Source organism: Carlito syrichta, unplaced genomic scaffold (assembly GCF_000164805.1).
Source record: "Carlito syrichta isolate Samal-C Ts95f unplaced genomic scaffold, Tarsius_syrichta-2.0.1 Scaffold90638, whole genome shotgun sequence".
In the NCBI taxonomy this organism is placed as follows: Eukaryota; Metazoa; Chordata; class Mammalia; order Primates; family Tarsiidae; genus Carlito; species Carlito syrichta.
In genome coordinates, this window is record NW_007034734.1 from 35,235 (window position 1) to 48,687 (window position 13,453).

Consider the following 13,453-nt stretch of genomic DNA (forward strand, 5'->3'; position numbering starts at 1 on the left):
TCACCTCAGCCTCCCAAAGGCGCGGGATTACAGGCTGAGCCACTGAGCCCGGCTTTTTAATTAGTTTTAAATTTAAAACCTGATACTTGATACAGTTATTAGGAAACATTTAAGTATGTTTGTAATAATTTGAGTATATGATGCTACTTTTTCAACTGCAAATTTTGTGAAATCTAAATAAAGATTAATTATTTCGATGAAAATTTAGCAACCAAGTTTAGACTTTGAAGAATTGGTAAGAAAAAAGAATGTAAACTCTAATTAATCATTTTATACTAATTAGATGTAGAAATGACAATACTTTGGGTATTTGATGACTTAGTAATAAAAATGGAATATCTCGGCCGGACTTGGTGGCTCAGCCTGTAATCCCAGCATTTTGGGAGGCTGAGATGAGTAGAATGCCTGAGCCCGTGGATTTGAGACCAACCTGGGTAACTTGGTGAGATCCTGTCTCTGCAATAAATCAAAAATTAGCCAGGTGTGGTAGCACACGCCTGTAGTTCTGGCTGCTTGGAAGGCTGAGGCAGAAGGATTGCCAGAGTCCAGCAGGCCGATGCTGGGGTGGCCGTGAACGTGCCACTGCCCTCTAGCCTGGGCGACAGAGTGAGACTCCAATTCAAAAAATAAATAAATAAATAAAAATAGAATATCTCATTAATAATGTGTTACATGTTCAAATGATATTTTAGAATATGGGTTAAATAAAATATATTAACATTTGCTTCACCTGTTTCCTTTTACTTCTTTTTAAGTGACTGTCAGAAAAGTGAAGATTATATATGTGGCTCACACTATATTTCTGTTGAATAATGTTGATTTAGGGCAGACATGTCCAACGTGCATCCTGCAGGGGCCACATGTGACCTAGGACAGTTAGTCATGCAGCCCCACAAAATCGTTTAATATCATGTGCTTTTTTAACATTTATTTTATTTATTGTGACCCCGTGTGTAGTTTCATTTTTGAAGTTTACAATCACGCCTTATTTGTGACTTTGCTTTTTGGCAGCATGCAGATTTGTGAGCAGCTATTTTCAATTATGAAGCACACAAAGGGCAAAATTTAAACCAACATTTGCACTCAGTGAGAACTCACTAAGAATGTGACCACTTCCATCTGAGAACTCACACCAAGTGGCCACACACACACACACAAAAACAAAAGCTAAGAAATTCTATCCTAGGGGCCCATGGATCCCAAGTTAAAAACCTCTTCCTTACAAGGTAAAACTCTCAAGATGACTTACAAATCTTCAGATCCTTGTAGGCTTAGGTTATAGTGTATGAACTTCTGAATTCATGTTTAAAGAATTATTAGATTTCAATTTATTTTTTATAAGTATGTAATATATGTTCACGTGGCTCAAAATTCAAAAGGCCTCCAGTGCACAGCCAAACATTTTTCTCCCACCCTGCCCCTTGGCTTATCTCCTTTCTCTCCCCCGCCAGGGGAAACTAGTGCTATTTTTTTATGCCACATGACTTTCATTTTTCTAACAAGCCTGGGAAATAACATCTTCAAATCAGATACCATTGCGCTAAATATAAACATATAGTGTTTAAGAAATTCTTAAATTAAAAAAAAAAACACAACTGCCTGGTTCTAGCACCTTTTTCTTACCAATAAGAAGTCAGACTAAGGCAGGGTGAGCTATTTTAAGGTGGTCATAATCCCTCTTCTTAGATTACTATGTTTTACTTTTAACTCAAAAATCATTTATGACTTGTCTAAATAAATTGAACTAATGCTGATGCAGAAACTGTTGTGAAAAATACCAGTTAATTACTCTGAATGTGAAGTTTTCCCCCCAAATTATTTATGTGTCTAAACTGATTCCTTCTACAAATCAATAAGAAAATGATAAAACAGCCAGGCCTGGTGGCTCAGCCTATAATCTCGCACTTTTGGGAGGCTGAGGTGAGTGGATTGCCTGAGCCCGCGGGTTCGAGACCCGCCTGGGTAACTTGGCGAGACCTCATCTCTACAATAAATCAAAAACTTAGCCGGGCATGGTAGCGCGCGCCTGTAATTCCGGCTACTTGGAAGGCTGAGGCGGAAGGATCGCCGGAGCCCAGCAGGTTGAGGCTGCGGTGGCTGGGAGTGGCCACTGCACTCTAGTCTGGGCGACAGAGTGAGATTCCAACTAAAAAAAAAAGAAAATGATAAAGCAATTCAACAAAAAATGAACAAAGGGTAGAAAACTCAGAAAAGAAACACAAGTATGTATTAAGTATATAAAAATATTTAAATTAATGAGTAACCAGAGGAATTCAAAGTTAGCTGGGACCCCTTTAATTCACCCATCACATCAATAAAAATTAATCAAGAAATAACATGAGGCTACCCTCACCACGAGGCACACCCCACTCCCCACTTTTGAGCCATCACTAAAGGCCGTCTGAGCTTCTTCTGTAGCACTTCCCACTCCCATCACAACCCATCTGGCTTGGCCCCGTCTCACTTACTCCTAGACTTTTCAAGAGCTTTCAATTTGGTCTCCCTCAATTAAGCTTTCCCCTCCAGAGTACTCTACATGTGGACTATAAAACAATCCTCCTGTCTTAATCTCTTAATGTTTCTTACTTGAAAGCTTTTTTTTTTTGAGTTGGGTCTCACTCTGTCATCCAGGCTGGAATGCAGTGGCACAATCTTAGCTCACCACAGCTTCCACCTCCTGGGCTCAAGCTATCCTACTGCCTTGGCCTCCCCCAAAGCGCTGGGATTACAGGCATGAGCCACCACACTGGCCTTTGCTTGAAAACTTTCAATGGCTCTCCATACCTCACCGTATAACCTTCAAACTCCTAGAGCCGATATTTAAGGTTTTTCATAATATCTTCACTGCATCTCACCCAATTCTTTGCAGACAGATTGGTCTAACTCCCCACCTCACCTGCAGCCACCTAGCTGTCCTATTTTTTCCCTATTGAACAGGTGAGGTGTCCTCTCATCCATGAAGTATTCACTGAGTGGACTCAGCAACTGCAGATCCTGGTGAATGACAGCACCTACAGTGGGCCTCTCTCTTAGTGCTTCATCATACACACCACCTCCCCTTTATGCCTATTCCCTTTCTTTCCTCTTGTCATTTCCATGTCCTGGAGACAATGTCATATTTACCCTGGGTTGGGCCCCAAATGGATGCCACATACGGAAAGCCAGAGACAAAGATGAGTTCTGGGCATAACTAAAGGACTGAGTAGTAATATTAAGAATGAACATGTTAGCCAGGCTCGGTGGCTCAGCCTGTAATCCCGTGCCTTTGGGAGGCTGAGGTGAGTGGATTGCCTGAGCCCGTGGGTTCGAGACTCGCCTGGGCAACTTGGCGAGACCTAATCTCTACTATAAATCAAAAATTAGCCAGGTGTGGTAGCGCACGCCTGTAGTTCCAGCTACTCGGAAGGCTGAGGTGGAAGGATCGCTGGAGCCCAGTGGGTAGAGGCTGCAGTGGCCGGAAGCGGCCACTGCGCTCCGGTCTGGGCGACGGAGTGAAACTCCAACTCAAAAAAACAAAAACAAAAACAAAGAATGAACGTGTTAGCCAGGCTCAGTGGCTCAGCCTGTAATCCCGTGCCTTTGGGAGGCTGAGGTGAGTGGATTGCCTGAGCCCGTGAGTTCGAGACCCGCCTGGGCAACTTGGCGAGACCTCATCTTTACAATAAATAAAAAATTAGCCGGGCATGGTAGCGCACGCCTGTAGTTTCAGCTACTTGGAAGGCTGAGGCGGAAGGATTGCCAGAGCCCAGCAGGTCGAGGCTGCGGTGGCTGGGAGCAGCCACTGCACTCCAGTCTGGACGACAGAGTAAGACTCCAACTCAAAAAAAAAAAAAAAAAAAAAAGGAATGAACATGTCAATGCTGGGCACTGACATGCATATTACATGTATTCACCTAAGTCTCAACAATCCTATGAAGTGGTAACTATCATAATCCCCATTTTAAAGATGAGGAAACTGAGTCACAGAGCCGAGGAACTTGCCCAAGGTCACAAAGCTAATGAATAACAGATCTGGCTTCCAACCTAGGCAGTCTGGCTCTAGGACCTACTTTTTTTTTTGAGTCAGGTTTTCACTCCATTGCTCAGGATGAAGTGCAGTGACATGGTCACGGCTCACTGCAGTCTCCAACTCCCAGGCTCAGGCGATCCTCCTGCACCAGCCTCCTGAGTAGCTGGCGCTACAGGCAAATGCTACTACCTCTGGCTAATTTCTAAACATTTTGTAGAGACACGGTCTTGCTATGTTGCTTTGGCTGGTCTCAAATTCCTGGGCTCAAGTGGCCCTCCCACCTTGGCGTCCCAAATTGCTGTGATTACAAGCGTGAGCCACCATGTCCAGCCCAGGATCTCCTCCTAATCATTTTGTTGTGCATCATTAATGAGATGGTGAGACGGACATGCTGCTGCACAGAGGGTGAGGGTGGAGCAAAGCTGGCAGGAGAGCAGAGGTGAAGCCGTGCCATGGAAGGAGGAAGAGCAATCGCAGGTGGGAGATGGGAGACAGCGCAGCAGGGAAAAGGAGGGTGGGGGAAGGAGCTGGTAAGCCAGAGCCAAGAGCAGAAAGTCAGTCAACGTGGTCTGGGAAGACAAGGAAGGCTCAGAAGGGACTGCAAGGAAAGGCGGCCACGTCAGGCAGGAAGCAGAGCGTAATGAAAGAAGAGTCTTACAGGACAGTGAAGGTGCCCTTATAAGGGCCAGCCTCCTGCACAGACATGTGGTGCAGCCTCTGCTATGGGCTGAGATCAACATCTCATCTCTGCCCGAAGAGAGCCACATACATCCGTGCTGGTGGTGGTACTCTGTTCCTCTGGCACACCCGAAGCCTTGTTTTGGGTGTAACTTTCAGACAGCACCGGCGCGTCCTCCGTGGGCTCCATGTGGAGAGGTTGGCCTCTGGTTGTAGACAGGATTGGAGGCTGAGTCCGCCCCTGGGATGATGGGGCGCTGCCATCTTCTCGAGGGCCTGGAATGTCCAGCCCTCCACAGGGGGCTCTGGGGTTATGATGAGCTCCAGGTCTGGCTGAGTCGGGGTCCCCTGCGTGGCTGGAGAGAGCTCAGCCTCTGTACCAGGCTCTGGAGTCATGGCTAGTTCCATGTCCCAAGGCTGAGCTGCGCCTTGAGTCAGGTTTGCATGCCGGCTCTGAACCCGGCCAGGCTGCTTGAAGGCACTGCGGCCATCTGGGCTGCTGTCTGCTCAGCCTCCACCATGGGTGCTGGGGTGTGGGTGAGCCCCAGGCTCCAGGCTGACCCTTGACGTGGGACGACGGTGGGTGCCAAGCTGGACCCTGACTCGGTGTCGAAGCCGCCACCTCACGACGCGCTGCAGACTGAGCCGTAGCCTCCGAGGCAACCCCAGGCGGCCAAGCTCCCGGGCCACTGTGCGCTCTTTGGGACCACCCAGAGGTGGAGTGGGGCCTTCAGCAGGGCTGGCGTGGCTTGGTGTCAGTGCCACATCCGCAGGCTTCGCGGTGACGCCGGCACATCCGAGCGCTGAGCTTCGTCCGGTCAGGAAGCAGCACGTTGGCCTCCAGGTGCGCCGGCGGCCGAGTCTTGGCCTCCCCAGGGGACTGTGGAGGCCGGTCCGGGCCCCTCTGCGGGAATGAAGAGGATGGGGTCTCTTGGGGCCTCTGGCAGGAAGGAGGAAGTTCAGCTTGCTGGTGGCGCCCTGGAGACAGCCCGCATTCTGGAGCCCCAGAGGGAGGCTGCCGGGCGGAAGGGCGTCCGTGCTTCTGTCCAAATAACCATCCTGCAGACTATGTGCTTGAGATGCAAACTGGTGCGGTGTTCCAACCACCACCTTGGCAAGTCTCTGATGCTGAGCTGATCTTTCCTCAGGTTGTTCAACAAACTTTGCTGCTTTTGAACTCTGGACTGCTCAAGAAAGGGCTTCATCTTTATTCCCAGAGTCTGTGGTCTGCAGCCCGACCCAGACCCAAGTCTTTAATCTTATTTTTGGGTGGAGGAGGCAGAGCTCATATGGGAACAGCCTCTGGGAGTCTTTCCTGCCGAATCACCTGGTTCAGATCTTGAAGCACAACAGCAACCTGATCTGGCTCCAGTCCATGTCTGCCGTAGGCCCAATATCTGGGAGGAAGCAGAGGATCCCGGGTCGTCAGAGTTTGCTGGGTTAGCTGGGGGTAAAAGCACACAGGGTGGTGCGGGTGGGAAATCGGAGGGGCGCAATGAGCCCCAGGCAGCAGATGCTGGGAGGAATCCAGGCCTGGGCCCCCTCCCGAAGCTGAGCCACCAGGATCAGCAGCCACAAGGACTGTGAGGAGCAGCAGGGCCAAAAGGCCTAGTGGTGACATGATATGCGAAGGTTGTGGGGCACCGTACCCCAAAACAGTGGGGTGTCAGTACAGCGCCCTGAGTAGGAGTCGAGACTTGGAGGCAGCCCCAACCCTAATGGCAGCCCAAGCCACAATGGCAGCCCAGCTGCACTTGGGTCCTTGGCAACCATGTGCCCCGGCTGCCCTTTACTTGACACCTTTATTTGGCACGGTCCAGATGGACTCTGCACCCCTAGAACGAGCCTCTTCCCACAGTCAGGCCCAAGCCTCCCTGCCTCTTGTCCCCGTCGCAGGGCAGGATTTTGACTGCAGACCTGGGTGGCCCCAGGACTCCAGCTGCCCGCTGGGGTGGAGGGGGTGGGGAGGACGGCAGAACTTCCCAAGGAAGCCACAGAGCCTCATCTCTGGACAGTCAGGAGGGCTAGTCCAGTTCGGGCAGCTTGAGCCCTTCCTCCTCCAAGCTGAAACCCGAGAGATGCTCTTTCTCTTCCTGGACATGCTGCGCCCAAGAAAAGCAACTGGCCTGCAAAATGAGCACCAGTTAGGGCAGCATGAGGACACACGTGACCGTTATTAACTCCAACACGTTGTCATTTTCACTAAACTTGCAGCATCCTTGACTCCATGACTGATCGCTGATTCACCACTGTTAGGTAGGGGCTGCCAGGGAATCAGTGAAGGTGCCAACATATCCTGGGGTGGGGGTGGGGGTTGAGGCTGGGCAGTTCAGTCTGGGAGAGGCTTTGATCCAAGCGGCCAGCCCTTTACGCCAGCCTGGGGTTGGGGGTAGAACTGTAGTCCCACCCGGCCTCAGCACAGCCGTGACCCTCAATGTGACAGCCCACTTTTCAGAGGTCGACTCTGTGTGTACACACAAAAAAGACGCTTAGGATCCTGGAAAAGGCACCTGCAAAGTCATGGGTTTAAAACAGAAGTGACTCCAAAACTTGCCTCACCAAGGGATGGAGCTGTGGCCACAATCAGATTTCTGAAAACAGTGCTGACTTCCTTCTTTTCACATTTCACAGGAAGCTAGACTTTTTTTTTTGAGTTGGAGTCTCACCCTGTCACCCAGGCTGGAGTGCAGTGGCATGCTCAGGGCCACCGCAGCCTTGACCTGCTGGACTCTAGCTTCCCAGTTGGGCACTGTGGCTCACGCCTGTCATCCCAGCACTTTGGGAGGTAGAGGCGAGAGGATTGCCTGAGCCCAGGGGTTGAAGACCAACCTGGACAACTTGGCGAGGCCTCATCTCTACAATAAATTTAAAAAACTTAAATTTAAAAAACTTAAATTCCACTTTGCCTTCCAAGTAGCTGGAAATACAGGTGTGTACCACCACGCCCAGTCAAGTTTTGGATTTACTGTAGAGACAAGGTCTCACCATGTTGCCCAGGCTGGTCTCAAATCCATGGGCTCAGGCAATCCTATTGCCGCTGCCTCCCAAAGTGCTGGGATGACAGGTGTGAGCCACCACACTCAGCCCAGTTTAAATTCTTTTTTTTTTTAGTCAGCGTCTCACTCTGTCACCCAGGCTGGAGTGCAGTGGGATGCTCACAGTCACCACAGCATCAACCTGCTAGGTTCAGGTGATCCTTCTGCTTCAGCCTTCCAAGTAGCTGGAACTGTAGGTGCATGCCACCACACCTGGCTAAGTTTTTTAAATTTATTGTAGAGATGAGGCCTTGCCAAGTTGCCCAGGTTGGTCTCCAACCCCTGGGCTCAGGCAATCCTCTCGCCTCTGCCTCCCAAAGTGCTGGGATGACAGGCGTGAGCCATGGTGCCCAGCTGGGAAGCTAGATGTAAGGTCTGGTGTTTCCCTGATGAGTTTTACTTAAACTGGATTGAAATAAATTATTTTATATGGAAAAAACTGCAAATATTTTTTCAGAACCCAACTATGTTCTCACCTTTCTTCAAAACAAAACACTTTGCAACTTTGAGGTGTGTTAAATCTTTAAAAAAAATCTAGCCCCAAATTAAGTTCCCACTGAAACAAAACACATTTTTGCTCCTTAAAAAAAAAAAAACCCTGCATGCAGTAAATAATGACTATATTCTTTTGCAGGTTAATTGAGCAACTTAACCCCTAATTAAGGGCTTTCATGGACAGTTGTGTGTTGCCGCTATGTGAGGAAGAACTTGCAAAACACGTCCCTGGGCGATTTTGTCACCATATGAACACCATGGAATGGGCCGAACACACCTAGCTGGTGCAGGCTTCCACACACTATATGGTGCCGCCTGTTGTTCCCAGGCATCACTGTACTGAATGCTGTAAACAGTCGGGACATGATGGAAATATCTGTGTATTAAAACACAGAAAAGATACAATTAAAGTATGGTATAAAAGATTTTTAAATGGTATACCTGGATAAGGTTCCATTACACTCATGTGGGACCACCATCGATCAAAATGTTATGTGGCTTGTGACTGTAGTTGATTTATAGAAAGGATTTTCAGCAAAATATTCCCTCCAAGAGACATGGATGTTGAGATCTAGATAATGAGCCACACTGGAAAGGCCTCATGGTTTTTGAAAGCTGCAGCACGACCATCCAGAGACCATAGTTACTTCTTCCTACACCCGTGGGATCCTGTCTGAAGGCAGCTCTGAGAAGTCCTATGTTCAAGCAGCTCTGCATCCCTGACCCCTGGTGGGTGAGACACCCCCTTCCTGTGTCCTCAACTATAGTAGTGCTCTAACAGTTCTCAGCTCTGCTCTCCAATCTTCAAATGAGGGGTCAGAGCGAGGGCCAGGATTTCAGGAGGGCCCCAGCAATATCCTGCGCTCAAAAGCAGCATCAGGGGGTCACATTTCCCATAGAAAGACATGTGCAAAGACCTCAGGTCCTGTCGGCCATTTTGAACTATGGCTACACTGGCCACATTGCCCTGGAGCCTCCATCTCCACATACCTGAACTGAAGCGTGGGGCTCTTCCTCGTTCCTGACATCTGGGATCTCTTTCCTGTGTCTGTACTCCACAGCGATTCTATCACTTTCTGAAATAAAGGTAGCAAGATCATCACCTCAGAATCCTTCTCATTCACAACTTCCCACGTGTAATGGTAGCAGCCCATCATGAGACAGTGTTTGATTTCTACAAGCAGGAAATAAAAGTGTTTTTCTAGAAGTTTCCTCATCTCACATTTCAGGGTTTTTTTGGGGTGTTTGCTTGTTTTTGTTTTTGTTTTTTGAGTTGGAGTCTCACTCTGTCACCCAGACTGGAGTGTAGTGGCCGCTCCTGGCCACCGCAACCTCAACCTGCTGGGCTCTGGCGATCCTTCCGCCTCAGCCTTCCAAGTAGCTGGAACTACAGGCACGCGCTACCATGCCCGGCTAATTTTTTTGATTTATTGCAGAGATGAGGTCTCACCAAGTTGCCCATGCAGGTCTCGAACCCGCAGGCTCAGGCAATCCACTCATCTCAGCCTCCCAAAGTGCGGGATTACAGGCTGAGCCACCGAGCCCGGCTTGTTTGCTTGTTTTTTGAGTCAGGATCTCACTCTGTCCCCCAGGGCAGAGCACAGTGGCACAGTCACAGCACACCGCGGTCTCAAACTCCTGTGCTCAACTGATCCTCCCACCTCAGCCTTCCCAAGTAGCTGGAACTACAGGCATGCACCAACATGTCCAGCTCGCTGTGTTGCCCAGGCTCGTTCTGAACTCCTAGGCTCAAGCAATCCTCCCACCTCAGCTTCCCAAAGTGCTGGGACTACAGGAATGAGACACCCTGTCTGGCTACATTTCAATTTTTAACATAATGATTTGTTTAATGTTCACTTATAATACGATTCAACAGTATGGCACGGGGTGGGGGGGGGATGGCGGTTAAAGGGTGTCCAAACCTGGGATAAAGACTCCTGGGCTAGTAGATACTTCAGATCAGAAGAGACAAGTGTCTACTCCTGGGAACCAAAATCCCACCAGATACAATGAACAATGTTCAGAAAGAGAGCATTTGAGCATGTTATTGGCCTAAATGGGCTTGCAGAGTTTATAGACAATACAACTTCCTTCAAGGCAAATGAGAGCCATGAGGTTTTTTGTTTAAGATGTTTGGAATCATAATAATCATACTAATAGTGTGGTTACAACAAGTATACTTATTTTCAGCTGGGCATGGTGGCTCACACCTATAATCCCAGCACTTTGGGAGGTTGAGGAGAGAGGATTGCCTGAGTCCAAGGGTTCAAGACCAGCCTGGGTAACTTGGGAGACCTCGTCTTTACGATAAATAAAAAAAAAAAGTAGCTGGGTGTGGTGACACACGCCTGTGGCTCCAGCTACTTGGAAGGCTGAGGTAGAAGGATCTCCTGAGTTCAGCAGGCCAAAGCTACAGTGACCATAAGTGTCCACTGCACTCCAGCTCTGGTGACAGAGTGAGACTCTCTCTCTCTCTCTCTCTCTCTCTCTCTCTCTCTCTCTCTCACACACACACACACACACACACACACACACACACACACACACACACAAGAAGTTGTGAGTATGTGGAAAGGATACCTTCACATGCTAGGGGGAGCTAAACAACCCACATGCTGAGTCTGGTTCCTAAAGGTTGTTACTCAGATTCGACAGTCAATGAAAATTCTGATGACCAGGGAAGTAGGAGTTTGAGGGCGAATGGCTTTGCTGTGGGCACATCCTGGCAGGGCCCACATTTACTGCCTCGATCTAGCTGGGAGGGCCCTGAATACCAGGAGGGAGATCGGCCAGGGGCTGGCACAGGTCTCATATCAGGCTCTGCTATGGGCATCTCCTGGTAGGGTCAGTGTCTACTGCCTCCAACTTGCTGGACAGGTCCTGACAGAACAGAAGGGAGATCGGGCCAGGGGTGGGCACAGGTCTCACGCCTCCTGCAGATTTCAAATTGACCAGTTGAGGCATACTCCGACAGACCCCACCTTCCTGGGCATCCAGGGCTAGAAGCTCATGCTGAAAGGTTTGGAGGTAGTACAGGCAATCTGGCTCCTCCCTGGGCATCACCTTGGGAGCCAGCTCCACTCTACTAGCCACAGCCCCGCCTGACTTAAAGTCCTAAGCCCGAGGGCCAAGGATTCGCCTGGCTACCCTTTCTAGGTATCCATATTTGATTCTTTTTCTGCTCAAGCCCTTCCATGAGTAGGAAAATGACTGCATGTGCACACAAGAGTCTATTTAAATCTTTAGATGATGATTTTGCTGGGGTAACTGAAGGCACCAGAGACACATATTTGAAGGACTATTTAAGCACAAAGCAAATTCTCCACCAAAAACTGAAAAACAGTCTCCCTCATCCTCCTAAGCTTCTTGGCAAGAGGTCAGCCCTATAATCTTTTTTTGGGGACTGGAAAATATAGTTTATTTAGAAAGTAAATTTGAGAGAGTGAGAGTGAGAGTGTGAGAGAGAGAGAGAGAGAGAGAGAGAGAGAGAGAGAGAGAGAGGAGATTCACCTCCCCAAAGTAGGAGAGGGAGGTCAAAGCTTAAGGAAACATGGTGGCAGTCACAGCTCAAAGAGCACATGGCCACACCAGAATTTAGCAAAGCAATGGCCAGCTCTAACATCTTAAATGTAAAGATTCTGTCAGGTGTTGCCTAAGGTAAAAACCTGTATGGTAAGGCAGAAAAACTCTACCCAGGACTCCTGTAGCTTCGCAAGAGGAGGGCTTGGTAAGTATCCGAAAAGATGAGTTTTATAAGAAAAAAAGAGAACTCCTTCCCAGTCTCCCAATCCCCACCCTCCACCCCACCCCCACCCCCACAGAAAAGACCTTCCTCCAGCTCATCTACAGGCTCGTCTGCCACACCCACCCCAGGGCTCCTGCACACACAGGACGGCAGCACCACCTCTAAAGCAGAGAAGAACCTCAGGCTTTGCTTCTGAAATGGTGTCACGGTGTCTTCATTCAGCCTTTCTTGAAGCTCAGAAAACTCCTGAAGCTGTTAGGATCTAGAGTTAAAGGTCCTTTCTAGGATCTTAATGTGGATCAAAATGTTTCACTGTTAGAAACGAAAACGAGGCCCAGCGTGGCGGCTCACACCTGCGACCTCAGCACTTGGGGAGGCTGAGGCAGGGGGATCGCTTGAGCACAGGAGTTTGAGATCAGCCTAGGCAACATAGCAAGGCCTCGTCTCTACAGAAGAAATTAAAAACTTAGCCAGGTGTGGTGGCCCACACCTGGAAGTCCCAGCTGCTCAGGAGGCTGAGGCAGAAGGATGAGCTGAGCCCAGGAGTTTGGGGCAGCAGTGAGCGCTCATCATGCCACTGCACTCCAGCCTGGAAGACAGGGAGACAGAGTGACACTCATTCAAAAAAAAAAAAGAAAAGAAATGAAAACTAAGTTTCAGTAATCCCAGCTAAGAGTTAAGGTGTCCAATGGCTTCAAACTCAAGTACGGTTTACAAATGAATACTAGATATAGACAACCACTTTTTATTATAGGCCACACAAACACTGGAGAATCATGGACACCATTGTCTAAGGAATTGAAGTTAATATTATTAGTTCCCGGTGGCAGGCCAATTCAGACACGTGCACTTCCCTGGATGATAGAAGGCCTCGCCCATCTCCCACAGCTCAGTTCAATCCGTGCTCTGTCTCATTTAACCTTCACAGCCACTCAGTGAAATCAGTATTGATCAATCTCAGGTGTATCCAAAAGAAATTCTGGCAGGTAGTGCTACTTGTAATCTAGCTCTTGTGACTCTAGGTTCCCCTCGGCACCGGACATAAGGTGGTTCAACATCAGGCCCTTGCCCTAAACAGCTCCCGAGGCCAAGAACTGGCAACTTACTACTCTGGCTTTAATAGGTGGTCAGACCACGGAAGCCATGCGGAGGCAAACTCCAGGGTTGTGGGCGAGCAAAGAAAAGAAATCCTTTCGGCCTTCCCATCCAGGAGCTCCTGCTTGAGCGTATCACCCGGAGATCAGATAAGAGGACTCCCCCAAGTTACGAACCCCTCCCTCCACCCTGACCCCAGCTCACTTGCAAGGCCTCCACCGTGGGTCCGGAGCTCAGCTCCCACACTAGCAAAGTTTTGTCATTCTCTATGGCAACCGCAACAGCCACCAACTACGCGGTCCTACAGTTACTGCTCTCGCCCGGATAAAGCTTAAGCACTACTGCGCGTACACAAGCCAAGCGGCGCTTTTTCAAGAGGAAGCGCAAGCGAGGGGC

At 49.0% G+C, this 13,453-nt stretch overlaps 1 protein-coding gene across 1 annotated transcript in view; it reads right to left on the reverse strand.

Moving 5' to 3' along the window:
- Positions 1-6,711: 6,711 nt before the first annotated feature.
- The window catches only part of LOC103261446 (RAD52 motif-containing protein 1-like), a 7,675-nt gene continuing 933 nt past the window's right edge, over positions 6,712-13,453 (reverse strand). The window contains exons 2-5 of the mRNA XM_008059079.1: positions 13,262-13,348; positions 12,046-12,214; positions 9,208-9,293; positions 6,712-6,813 (exon numbers count right to left, since the gene is read on the reverse strand). Coding sequence (XP_008057270.1) covers positions 6,712-6,813; positions 9,208-9,293; positions 12,046-12,214; positions 13,262-13,348 — 444 coding nt within the window. The remainder of the gene's footprint in view (positions 6,814-9,207; positions 9,294-12,045; positions 12,215-13,261; positions 13,349-13,453) is intronic.